Source organism: Beta vulgaris, chromosome 4, assembly GCF_026745355.1.
Source record: "Beta vulgaris subsp. vulgaris cultivar EL10 chromosome 4, EL10.2, whole genome shotgun sequence".
Classification (NCBI taxonomy): Eukaryota; Viridiplantae; Streptophyta; class Magnoliopsida; order Caryophyllales; family Amaranthaceae; genus Beta; species Beta vulgaris.
In genome coordinates this window covers 36,812,295-36,826,086 of record NC_079205.1, presented here as the reverse complement: position 1 = coordinate 36,826,086, position 13,792 = coordinate 36,812,295, and the positions used below count along the sequence as shown (strand labels likewise).

Sequence of the window (13,792 nt, the reverse complement as noted above, 5' to 3'; positions counted from 1 at the left end):
TTTGTTAATTGTTATATACTATTATACAAGTCAAGGGGTGAGTTATGATGTTCCCATATAAAATTACTTTTATGTCCTTAACTTATCAAAAAAAATACTTATTTTAAAATATTCAATTCTTTCTTGATCTACAGTTATATGCAATAACTAATAATGAAATTTAAGATTGCCTAACTTATAATAAGATCTCTATTATATAAGTCAAGGGTGGAGCTATAGTATCCCCCTATGAAATGTCTTTTTATCCTTAGCTATATATATATATATATATATATATATATATATATATATACTTAATTGAATATTCAAATTTTGTACAACTATATTCTTTCCTAATTTAAAGATGGGTAAAAATTTTCAATAATAAATTAAATAAGCATTAACAAAGTAATTTGACAAAATGAGAAAAATGGTTACTCAATTAAAAAAAAATTACAAATTTAATTTGACTACAAAACTTTACATCTAAATATTTATCTCAATTTCTAAAAACTTAAATTATACTCCCTCCGTTTCCTAAAGATCTTCCCACTTACTGTTCCTACATATACCAAGGAAAATCAAGTTGTGTGGGGCATGGTGTGAGTAAAGCAGGAGAGAGAAAGGGATTAAGATAAAAAAACAAATAAAAAAGGGTTAAAGTAGGAGAGAGAAAGGGAGTAAAATTGAATTAATAATGTAATGGTGGACCATATGATAGTGACATGAGAGGGTAAATAGGGAAATTAGTTTTGCCAAATAAGGAATAAAGCAAAAGAGGGAAGATCTTTTGGAAACATCCTTAAACGGAAACAGGGAAAATCTTTAGGAAATGGAGGGAGTAGTATTTTGTATAACAATAATTATAAATCACACTTCTATAATTATATTTCGATAAAATTTATTAAGAATAGACTCAAACAATCAACGCACGCATCGCGTGCATAGAAGCAGCCCCGTTTCTGAGATTTTGGAGGCCCAAGGGCGAGCCTACATATTAGGACCCTGATTAAGTCCAAGTTTTTTGAATGTTTTATTTTTCGGTCTAGACTGAAAAATAAATAATTTTTTGGTCTGAAATTTTTGAAAGAGACGTTAAAATAAGGATGTAAGTACTTAATCATTTAATAATTCTTGGTCGAAAAATGAAGTAATAAAATTTAGAATTTGCAAAACCTAAAAAAATCGAGTAAAGAACAAAAAATGGCAAAGAAAAGAGAGAAATTACCCAAAAATTTTGAGCGTTTGACATTGATTGAAAAACAAGTGGGAGAATTGAATAAGAAACTTAATTCGCAATAAGCTTAATTGTTAGCAGTATTTGCAGTTTTGTAGTGATCTTTTCTTCTCCATTTTTTTCTAATTTTCTTTTTATTCTCTTTTACCTTTACTTATTTGGGCTATGTGTTTTGGGGCCCTGGGCACTTGCCCCTCTCGCCCATGCCCAAATACGGCCCTGCATAGAAGACTAGTGTAATACTTCCTCCGTTTAGAAATAGTTGCACCGTTTTTACTTTTCACGCATGCCGATGCATGATTTCAACCATTAATATCTTTATTTATCAATAAGTAAAAATTATAAAAAGTTGATATTAAAAAAATTTACATCGAGACAAATCTAACAAGATCCCACATGACTATGTTTTTTTCTAAAATATAAATCACCAAAGACAATATAAGTGTAAGATGTGAATAGTGCACAAAATAGAAATGGTGCAACTATTTCTAAACGGAGGAAGTATATGCATAGCACCTTTCAAAACAAAATGTTTAATATATATTTTTGATTGAAAATTAAAGTGATATAACTAAAGCAATTCCAAACAATTACAAAGTAAGAACTTATAAAGTTTCTTTCTACCTAAACTTCCAATTGCAATTACAAATTCAAAGAACATACATTAATCATCCATAAACCTACCAAGAAAAGTAAGAGGATGATTTTTTTTCCGTAATTGGTTCTCTCGCTAGAAACCGAGAGCTTCTCTCACATCTTTGAGTCTTTGTTTTATTTCAAACATTGTTTCATGCAATATAACTCCTGTTCTACACTTTTGCACACGTCAGATCTTTTCTTAAGGAAAAGGAAGAACTTTCTACCTTCCCCAATCAGCTTCTTTAGCTTTCTCCGGGAACAGGTCTTCCTAGGACTACACTTTATAAGTTAAACTAGATCTTGCATTTGGTTTTCATGCAAGATTGCACCAATAACTTTTCTGCACGCCTACCATTGCCACTTTTGTGCTCTTCAAAACTACTACTTCTTTCAGTCTATTTATTGCAATCCTCTCTAGTTTTCCCTCAGCGCATTTACTCACTAACACTTCATCCCTGTCCTGTCATCTTCATCCACCCTCTCTCAGTATTTTCTTTTTCTTCCTCCTAAACATGCAAGGGGCATCTGAATTCCAAAATTTTCGTATGGGGGCATTAATTGATCCCCCTCCTGATCCTTCTTCTTTAAATCGCATAAATTGGAACTTGTCAGTTCTAGGGCATTATTTGGCCCAAATCCACCAGCACCTACGCTAGTCCAAGGGCTCATAAATTCTCAATGGGTAAAACGTGGTTCAATAAATGTCCACAAACTAGGGATTATTACATTTTCACATGCAGGCATAGAGTTGATGTGGAAGCGTTACTCCAAGAGCATACGACTATTATAGGTGGGCGCATTATTACTTTCTGGGAGTGTCATTGGTCCATTGTACCACAAAGTATAAACTTTCACCATGCATGTTTTTGGGTCCGAGTGGTCGGGCTCCCTTTGGGATATTTATCTAATGCATGGCCCATGCAAGCGTTGCGTCATGTAGGTTTTATTGAAAGTATCCCTGATGAAACTATGGATTTGCCAAAAGATCCAATATTTCGAGCTCAAATGTTGACTGATGTCTCCAAACCTCTCATCCCATGTTGCTTCTTACCGCTTTTCGATTCTCAGGTGATTTGGGTTTATTTTCGTTATGAGGGTGTTTTCAGGTTTTGCAAGAAATGTGGTTGTGCAGGACACTATACGAGATCTTGTAACTTATCTGACTATGAAGCACGTCGCCGTATTCGCGTTCGAGTAGCTAATTTGGAGCAATCATGACGGCAAGTTCTTTATGGGCCTATGAGTCTAGCTTATTACACTAACATTATCGAAGGGCTACCTGACCGGTTCCGATTTAGGAAGATGCAAGTTAATCTTTTTCACCATATAGAAGATCATGAAGGCTATCCTAGAAATCGGCCTCATCCACCCTCGGATAGTGATGATAACTCCGGGCATCAAGAGTTTCCTTCAGGCTCATATTCTGCGGATTCTGACCAACTTTTTCGGATAAAGAGAACTTTGATGCGAACCATGATTCTTCTCCGGATGAGCCAGGAAATAATTCAGACCCCTTATTCCACGGGATATAAATGAGGGGGTGAATTTGGTTCGTCAATCCCCGGGATGGAGGTTCGGGTTGTATCCTGACCTGTATGCCCGATTCTATCCATCACAAACACGGGCTCATTCACCATATGTTGCAGCAAACGAGATACCTGATCATGATGAGTCATCTCATAACCATCCTCCGGAGCGTCAAAGTCTTTTTCAAGCTTTGGGCATAGTTGATTTGGCCCAACGACAACATGGGGAACGTGTAGTTGTACAAACTGGTCATCAGAAGCAAGGGGTTTATGAGCAACCTAATTCTGACCTACTACAAGAGGTTGTGAATCAAGGATCTGCATTGCATAGCATTGTTCAATCTAGGCCCTTTTCGTCAACTTTGCAGCCTATTAGTATTATTTCACAATCTGGTTCTCTCACCCATGCACGACAACGGTTAAGAGATATGTTGCATTCTTTTAATCAAAGGTCTAGAGTGCACCCTACAAATTTTAATCATTCACCAGATTCGCATTTCTCATCTTTTTTACACGTTCTTCTCCATCTTAAGAGAGGCCTACTTTGGAAGTGGATCCTCCAAAATCTCCACAATCCCCAAGAGCCGAGGCTACCCTACATGGTTTCCATATTTCCACAACTTTATGGCCAAAGAAGAAAAGAAGAGCTCTTGATGTGGCAAGGAGCAAATCTATGGGAGAAAGCATTGAAACTCTTCATCCAAATTATATTGATACAGATTGGGTTGTGAAGCGCAGGCATGTCAAATGGGAAAGGTGGGAAAGTAAAGGGGGTTTTAATATGTGGTGGATTGATAAAGATGAAGCACAATTGAAGCCGAAATCCATTACAGATATCATTATGGCTGAAGACTTTGGTGTAGAAGCTGGTACAGAGATTACATCAAAACTATCCAGTTCTCAAAAACGTCATGCCACGCAAGATGTCCCGTTCTCTCTAAAGAAATTTAAAGCTAGGAATAAGGCTTCGACTTCGGCCACTGTTCTTGCTGCTGGTAACGATGACATGGAATTACAGTTCTCCATGGTTCTCTTTCTTTCTCCTCCTGAAGGTGTTGGGGCTGACCTTATACAGCCTACAAGGTTCTTATGAAGATCATTTCATGGAATGCAAGTGGAATATCTAATGAAAATTCCCTTGCATATGCGTATGTTTTTTGGTTTTATCATACGCATCACCCTATGTTCATTTTCTTGTCGGAAACAAAATCATTAGTTAGTCTAGCTCAATCTAAGTTTAACTTCCTGAATCTGAATTTTGTTGTTGGTGTGGATGCCTTAGGATCAAAAGGAGGTTTAATAGTGTTAGGGTTTACTAATCATCGGGTTACTATTATGCACGCATGTCAAAATTTCATTTTATGTAATGTCTGTGAACCTAATGGGACTCAATGGAATGTGTGTTTCTTTTATGGGGCACCTGTTGTTAATGATAGGGCTGAAGTTTTAGGATCTTTTACTTCAATATCTGCAATCTTTAACATATTGCATGATTATTGGAGATTTTAAACAAGTTGAAAGATATGAAGATAAACTTGGTGGCTCTAGTTCCATACGTGGCTGGAAAGACTTTATGACTTGGAGATTCAGTTCAAATATAATAGGGGTCCCTTTTCAAGGACCTCGTTTTACCTGGACAAATAAACAACTAGGGCCTCCTTTACTCTTAGAAATATTAGACTGGGCTTATATTTCATCGTCATGGCTCACTTTGTTTTCAAATCACATTGTCCACCATGAATCCATTATTTGCTTCGATCATGCAGCCATAATATATGCTACTTATGACAATTATAATGCCTCCAAAAGACCATGTCAGATTGAATCATGGTGTCTACAACTTACTCCAGTCATTGAAATTATTAAGGAGGTTTGGGCAATGTTTTTCAGTGGGTCATTGATGTTTGTAATACAGAACAAACTTGGTCTTCTTCTAAAAAAGCTTCGATATTTGTGTTTACACCATAAGAAGTTTCATGGGATAAATTGGAAATAATTAAGTAAAAATCTTGCAATAATAAAGAAAAGAGTACACAATATGGATAGTGGCCATGAACATCTACAATCTATTACTTCAGCGCATCTAAATTTGGAAAAAGGTTTTCTATATTGGAAACAGAGAATGAAGAATCAATGGACTCTACTTGGGGACTGCCCTTCTCATATATTATACACGAAGATCAGAAAGCGGAAGTCAAGAAATGATATTGTTTCTCTTAAGGATGTTCAAGGAAATTGGACTACAGAACCTCAGAACATCATGAATATTGTACAGGATTTCTGGATGTCAATATTTTCTAATGATAGCTCTTCTGTTAGTGAAGATGAAACTGACCAAGTGCTACGTGAACCTGATTTACCTACTCTTACTACACAGCAACAGGTTGTGCTCTCGCAACATTTTAGTGCTAAGGAGATTAAAAATGTTATGTTCTCCATTGCGGATTCCAAGTCTCCAGGTCCCAAATGGGTTTACGGCTGAATTCTATAAAGTTTAGGACCTCATTTGGTTTTGATATCATTTCAACAATTCATGGTTTCTTTCATTCTTCTCAAAGCATGGAATAATACATTACTAGTAATGTTACATAAAGTCCCAAATTCAACCGAGGTTTCGCAATTGCGGCCTATTAGCCTTTGCAACACCATTTACAAGTGTATAGCAAAATGTATAGTCCTCAGAATGAAGCCTTTTTTTTATCTACACTGATCTCTCCTTTTCAGCATGCTTTTGTCCCATGCCGCAGTATGACGGATAATGTCCTTTTATCTCATGAATTACTCCATTTTATTAATCGACAAACAGCTTCTAGAACTTCTTATGATGCATTAAAAATTGATCTTAACAAGGCATATGACAGAATACATTGGACTTTTATTGCAAAAATTCTCCAAGCTTCTGGGTTTCCTTCCATTTGGACGAATTGGATTATGCAATGTATTTCCTTTGTCTCCTTCAAAATACTACTGAACGGGTATCTTTCATTGCCTTTCTATCCAAAGTATGGGCTTCGCCAAGGTCGGGTATACATTGGGTAAAAAAGGAACTGGTTCATCTACCGAAAGGATTGGGTGGCTTAGGGGTCCGTTCCATTCATATTCTAATTAAGGTTTTCCTCGTGAAAAAAGTATGGTACAAGTACACAAAACCTACTTGTTTGTTGTCTTCATATTACCAAGCCATCAAACCACTTGCTCTATCTACTGGTACCTATGTTCATAAGATGGGTGCTCATAGATCTTGGGGTTTTAAAGGGTTACAGTTGGCGAAATGTCAACTATTTTAGAATTGCTCTTGAAAACTTGGTAATGTGTTTTCTCAAAAGAATTTTTCTTCTGCTTGGCTCCATGGGAGAATACCTCTTGCAAAGGGCTCAGTTCCTCTAAGACAGATTACCCGATCTCGAGTTAGTGATTTCATTGATGTGGAAAACCAAGTTTGGAAAGCAGCTTTGGTTAGGTCTTTTTTCTCTCATAAGGACTCACAAGATGTTCTTTCGATGGAACTTCCTTCTCAAAATATGGGCAACTTTATGGTTTGGTCACATCATCCATCTGGTCATTTTACTTCCAGAACAGCTTATGCTCACTTGATGCAACAATCTTCAAATAGCTCTCGGTCCCTCATGGATGATAACATGAAGGTTATTAAAATTTTATGGCACCTCACAATCCTACCGAAATAGAAATTCTTTATATGGAGAATCTTACTTGACCGATTACCTATGAAAGAACAATTGGTTAAAAGGCGGGTACCAGTTAACCCTTCTTATGATGTTTGTCATCAGGAGCTTGAAACTTTGCAGCATATTTTTCAAGTTTGTCCTATTGTGCAAAGAACTTGGCAATAGCTTCCGTTCCTTTCAAAATTTACATGGCAGCCCAACTAATTGCTCTAATTGGGTTGTTACTCATATCCTACTTTTTTATAGCGAGGATGATTCACAGGGCTCCAAAATTAAGAGTTTTATTTGGACTCTTTGGAGCATATGGTTGCATAGGAATGGGCGACTCTTTCGTAATATAAGACCTGATGTAGTTCGAATTTTACAACAAATTTAGGATATTGCTGAGGTTGACTCTCAACTTGCAACCTTATCATGCTTTAATAACCTCCGTTTTCTTCACCCACTAGAACAAGATATGCAATCTTCGCCAGGTTTTCTTGGGATACATTTGGGTGCAGATTAGTCAAGCCAATCACAATATATAATCACTTTTGATGCAGCAAGGAAGAAAGAAACAAGGGTCATGGGTTGTGCTTGGACCCTTCACTTGCCTTCTTCATCCATGCAATTTTCCGCTTATGGAGGTGGTACTTATGGTCTCGCTAGCTCCGCTCTTTGTGCTGAAAGCCAAGCTTTCTTAAGGCTTTGCAGTGGGCTAAATCGCATGACATGCAGAATATTACTTTTCTCAGAGACTGCACAAATCTCATTATCGTGCCACACTGACTGTTCCTACACCGATCTACTGGACTATCAAGGACATCAGGCAACTCACATCATCCTTTCTATGGTGTTTTCTTTTAAAGGTGAATCGCCAACAAGTTCAAGGAGTGCATGATACAGCTCAGCTTTGCACTAGAACTTGTTCGCAATTTACAACTAGTAGTTTTTAGTTTCTTGTACTTTCCTCATTGTCAAAAAAAAAAGAGAGGATAGTCTCATTTTTTTTATTTTTTTGCCTTTTATGGTTGTCGTATATGTCGATTAGGATAATTTACCATTCTATTTATTTAAAGGTTCGTAGTAGTCGATTGTATCATTTGGGATAATCCATCTCGTCGTCTTATTTTTATGTAGAAGATGTCATGATTATTAGGTATGTTATTTAAGAATATGTTTGTAATTTAAATATATTAATGGGATAGGCTCATATCATCCGATTTTCAATGTAATGTTATGTAATAAATTACACATATATTAAAGAGATTAACATATAAAATCCAATAACATCAATCTATGGTACATTCTGATACATGTTCGTTTATCACATTGAAAAAAAAATGTGAATGATCAAATTGAACTACAATAAGATAATATTAGTGCCTCTAGCGCTTTTTAATATTAGTATTGATGTTAATATGTCTTCCCACGCATCGCGTTCAGTTGAGGCTAGTACTATTAAAGGTTATATTTTCAACACCAAATGTTATAAATTAAAACCCTAGTATTTTTTTAGGTTCCCAATTAGGGACCCATAGTAAGATGATGGGCCCTGTCAAACTGAAACCTCTCGCAAGTTAATCAGGCTTGGGTTTGCAAGAGACACTTTGAGAGTAGGAGGGATGGCAAGGGAACCCTATTCCAAAGTGTCCCTAATGAGGATCAAACACTCAACCTTGAAATTGGAAGGTTCTTTCCTATCACTAGGCCAAGCTTAGCTTTTTTCATATAGAAGCACACATATTGTTGTATACACAATAATAAATCTTGTATATTAAAATTAGGTATGATATCATCTATATTAGTTATATAGGATGGTGAATTTTCATATACAGCATTGAGAATTATATATACTTCATCCGTTCCTAATAAGCGTTACATTGAGTATATTATATATATACACTATTCATCAACTAAATCTCACTCTATTTTCTCGTTATCATATGAACAAAAGAAAAATTTGTCGTAGATAACCTTTTATATACCCTTCTTTGGTACGATAGATAACCTCTCTAAAAACAATTTGGCAACTTCATAGCTCAAAAACAATTTTTGTATGAAGAAAAACCTTGACTAACTTTCGAACATTGACTCACTGAAATCCGACATTGACCTTCATTAAACCCTTCTTTACTCCTCACGTGCAGTCCATTCTTCCTAATTAAACCCCTTTCCCTCCCTTCCCTCCTAATCACCCACGCATAAACCCTTATTCTTGAGTTCTTCTCTAAACTCAAGTCCTCTTCTTCTGTATTTGTGCATTCTCATGCTCCATTGGTGGTTTTTGTATCAATTAATCGTTACCTGGCAAAATTAGATTCCATTTATTTAAGAAAAGGTATTGTGTCAAACTGATCTGACACAATAGAGGTGGTCGGACCACTTCAGTTAGAAGCACTTGTGCTTCAGTTAGAAGCACTTGTGCTTCAGTTAGAAGCACTTGTGCTTCAGTTGGTCTTCATTTTTTTTCAGTTGGTTTCTAATTTTTTTCAGTTGGTCTTCATTTTTTCAGTTGGTCATCATTTAATTGATGTTTTTCAGTTGGTTATTGTTTTTGTTTCAATTGAGTATATGTGTTATTTCAGTTGAGTTTATTCCATTTTCAATTGGGTTTTGATTATTTTCAATTGATTATTTTCAGTTGATTATTGTTTTTTAAGAAGCACTTGTCTTTCAGTTGGTCTTCATTTTTTTTCCAGTTGGTCTTTATTTTTTTCAGTTGGTTTTTAATTGTTTTCAGTTGGTCTTCATTTTTTTCAGTTGTTCTTCATTTAGTTCACCCACCCAATCGACCCAACCAGATTGAAGCCCCAACCCCAAAAATCAATCCATCCACCTAGATCGAAGCCCGCCCAACCACCACGATCCACATCTCAACCCACTCGAAACCACCACTTCGACTCAATTCGAAGAAGGAGATGGAAATTCGAAGGTCTCGGTAATGGAGTTTTGAAAGTGGTGATTCGAAGGTGGTGGATAAGCGATGGATATGGAGTTTTGAAAGTGGTGATTCGAAGGTGGTGGATAAACGGTGGTTATGGAGTTTTGGGTTCGTTTGGGTCTCGATTTGGTTCGATGTGGGTGGATTTTGGTGACTGTAGCAGGTGGTCATCAACGAGAGTCGCCGCGCCGTTCTCGCAGCTTCGTCCGACGAACATATTGGGTCAGACGGTCTGACCCAATAGTTTCACTTTATTTAATTCCAAGTAGGTTTTACGTTGCCAATAATCTTAAATTTGCATTTTCGCAAACTACGGTGTTTTTTTTTTTTTTGCATTTCATAGTTAACAAAGAGTGTTCTATGTTGATGTAGCTAAAATGACTCTAAATAGTGAGATTAGATGCAATTGTCGGTTACTTGTTTGAACATGAAAAGGTTAGGGTTAATGCAAAACTTGAGAAGATGAAGAGGAGCTTGAAGAAGGTTGAATATGGCAAGATGAAGGAAATGGTTCCAAATGAGCATTTTAGGGGAAACTAATAATTTGATTCAATTTTTCACTTTATATATTGATTGAATTCCTCAAACCAAGGTGGATAACAATAGCAGAGGTCATATTCCTAAATTAAGATATTGCTGTTAAACGAGAATTATAATCCAATTACCCAGGAATAATGAGACAACTCCTTCAAATCATGTTCTTAATTGAAGAAATTAAAAAAAGATTTCAGCTTTCACCTCACAGAAAGAGAAGAAAGGTAAGTGGTAATAGCTGCAACAAATTACGAAAGTATGCAAGAATAGATACAGATTGGAATTAGAAGCAGAATTAGAGGAAAACAAATGAACACAAATGGCGGCAGCAAAACCCAGCAGGAGGTGGCCGCGATTTCCGTCGTGCATGCGGCGGCAACCCGCCAGTAGAACAAACGCAAGAAGAGTAGGGGCAGCTATACTCTTCGCCACAAGAGGACACCATCGGCAACACCAACATAAATGATGTGGAAAGTTACGCATGGGTGGGGGGAAAGGGGTTTAATTCGGAACATGACTCATTAATGAAATACCCAGTTCCGGCGAGTCTATGTCACAAAGATAGTGAAGGTTGTTTTTATTATAAGAAAAAAAAAAAAAAAAAAAAAAAAAACTTTGTTCAAGGATTAAAGTTGCCCAAAAAATTTTTAAACTTTGTCTTTTTCAAGAAATGGTATATAATTACATTCATCTCAACATATACTTTCAAAACATCAGCATTTTATACAATTAAATATACCGTCAAAAATATTAATAATAAACAAAGAAGTGCATTGGGAGTTATGTAAAAAGGTGAATGCAAACCGTAATTTAGGAGTCAAAAACTTATATGGACTTAGTCCACACTAATCCTGTGTGGACTTAATGCTAGTACATATAATTTATGAAAAAATATTCAATATATAAGAAAATAGATATAGGCTCTGTTTAGCAGTAAGAGTTTAAAGTTTGTTGATAGAGTTTTAACTTTTTATTCAGCAGATTAGATTGTTAATTTGACAACTTTTTTATAAATGTGTTTGGTAAAAATTAACTGATTACTAAAAGCTTATTACCATTTGTTTGTGTAAAATGACATTTATAGACGTTTTAATACATGTGTAGTATTATTATTAGAGGCAAAAAAGTCATTAAACATATTTCTACCTAACCCTCTAAAGAAAAAGCTACTAATATGAGGCTTTTCATTTAGAGTTTTTGACTAGTCAAAAACTTAAAAGTGTTCCAAACCTCTCTTTTTGCTCCAAAACTCTAATTGCCAAACACTCTCATAAAAAAGTAGATATAAATTTTAAAGGGTGACTATATGTGAAAAAATGTTACTGTAGCATAAAGTGAAAATTCCGCCATGGTTAACTAATAATAAGGGTGGTTTTGATCGACAATAATAGTGGTATATATGAACAAGACTAGCTCCATTTAGAAACGTAGCAAGTAGTAAGTACAACATATACATGTTGACATGTTGTGCACAATAAATTTCCAAATGATTTGGAATTAGGCAGAACTCTCTATTTATACTCTTGTACACCAATCTGAAACATGATAAATTGACCACAAATGACATAACTCAAGTTGAATATTGTAACACCAATCTGAAAATTTATAGCAAGAATTATTTCCAACCAAAACATAATATTCATCAGCATTCAAACATATCGTAGAACAAAAATGGGATAAAAACTAAATCATCTCCAAACGAAAAGGAAAAAGCAGTATAAAATTTTCCAGATTTGCTCACTAAACAGCATAGAAAAACCACAAAAACTAGCATCAAAATTTAGCAACTAGATCACTAATCAATAATAATTAAGAACATGTTATCTCCTTTCAATTCGCTATAATTTTACCTGTTTCTAGTTACGCCTAATGTAGCAAGCAGCCAAAGCAGCAGTAACAACAACAGCAGCAGAAACTGCACCAATAACAGGCAATTGCGTCTTCAATCCTTTGAATCCGCCATTGTTATGATTCTCATCAACTTCAACAACAACTTCTCTTTCTGTAACTTTCTCCATTAATCCACCAATAAGTTTCTCAGATTCTTCCGATTTCTTCACCAATTCCTCCATTTTCTTCTCCATATGCTCCACTTTATCCTCAGATTCCTTCAACAAATCCTGAAGCTTGCCAAGCGAATCCTCAACCTCCTTCTTCTCTCTCTTCAGCACACTAAACTCATTTTCTCTCTCGTCTTTCTCTTTCTTCGCTTTCTCCTCCAACTTCGCAATCTTCGAATTCAGCTCATGATTCTCGCGATTCAACTCCTCACCTTCATTCAGCGCGGAGAGTAGGTCATGTTCGAGACGCACAACCTGGCCTTCGAGCTCGAAAGCTCGCTTAGCAATGGATTCCGTCGCCTTGAGGTCTGACGCTGATGCCTCTTTCTCTCTCCTCAGTGACTCGATCTCGGTCTCGAGCTCGCCGATTTTCGCCTCCGATTCCGATTTTTCTCTCTCCAAAGTCTCGATCCTCTGATTGAGCTCGTCGACGTCGGTGACGGAGGTTGTGTTCTTCGCAGGATGCTCAGTGTGGTCTAACTCGGTGGAATTGCCATTGGCGAGTGCTGCTTCGTTGTCCGCCATTGATGAGGGTTTGCTCTTTTTTGGTGGTGGATGATTTCTGTTAGGAGTAAAAATGTAAATAGGGTTTTAGAATGGACGGAAATGTGCTTTAGAACTTAGAAGGGAATCATGAGATAAACGGAGAGCGTGCGTTCAGAGCTGAGAGTTGAGTGGTGAGAAATCAGAATTCGGTGGGGTGAGATGACGTCGTTTCTTGTTTCATATTTACTCTCACGATTTTTATAAGTTTACGGTTTACCCTAAACTAATTATTAGGTCCGGGTAAACATAATACTAAATACAACTTACTCTAGTGGTTAAAACTTTAGTATATGTACTTGAGGTCTTGGGATCAAACCCTACACTTTGCAATTTCTTAATTGTTTTTTTGTACATGGATTATTGCATGAACTAAAACTCCCTAAGGAGAGCGCCACATGGCACAGTTTCTTGTTTTCGCACTTCTTTTAATATATTTGTATAGATAGAGCTTTTGATGAAACTAGTTTTTAACCCGTGCAAAAATTACACAAGAGCCATTTTTGTATATGATATTATAAACTATTTGTAAGACAAAATGAGACATGTTATTAATGTTTTCAACATTTTTGTTTAATGAGATTGATTGAATCAAATTGAATTGACAACACATTATGAAAAAAAAAACAATTGCACTTTATCAAAATTGATACATAAAAAATAAG

The 13,792-nt window shown here is 36.0% G+C and overlaps 1 protein-coding gene across 1 annotated transcript; it reads right to left on the bottom strand.

Moving 5' to 3' along the window:
• Positions 1-12,104: 12,104 nt before the first annotated feature.
• Positions 12,105-13,294, bottom strand: LOC104907421 (GRIP and coiled-coil domain-containing protein C27D7.02c). The gene has a single exon (XM_010696352.4). The coding sequence runs from the start codon at positions 13,107-13,109 to the stop codon at positions 12,381-12,383; it is 729 nt and encodes a 242-aa protein (XP_010694654.2). The 5' UTR covers positions 13,110-13,294; the 3' UTR covers positions 12,105-12,380.
• Between the last annotated feature and the right edge of the window lie 498 nt (positions 13,295-13,792).

Excerpts from the sequence above, each read along its gene's own strand:
- LOC104907421 (XM_010696352.4), bottom strand. The coding sequence starts at position 13,109 with ATGGCGGACAACGAAGCAGCACTCGCCAATGGCAATTCCACCGAGTTA.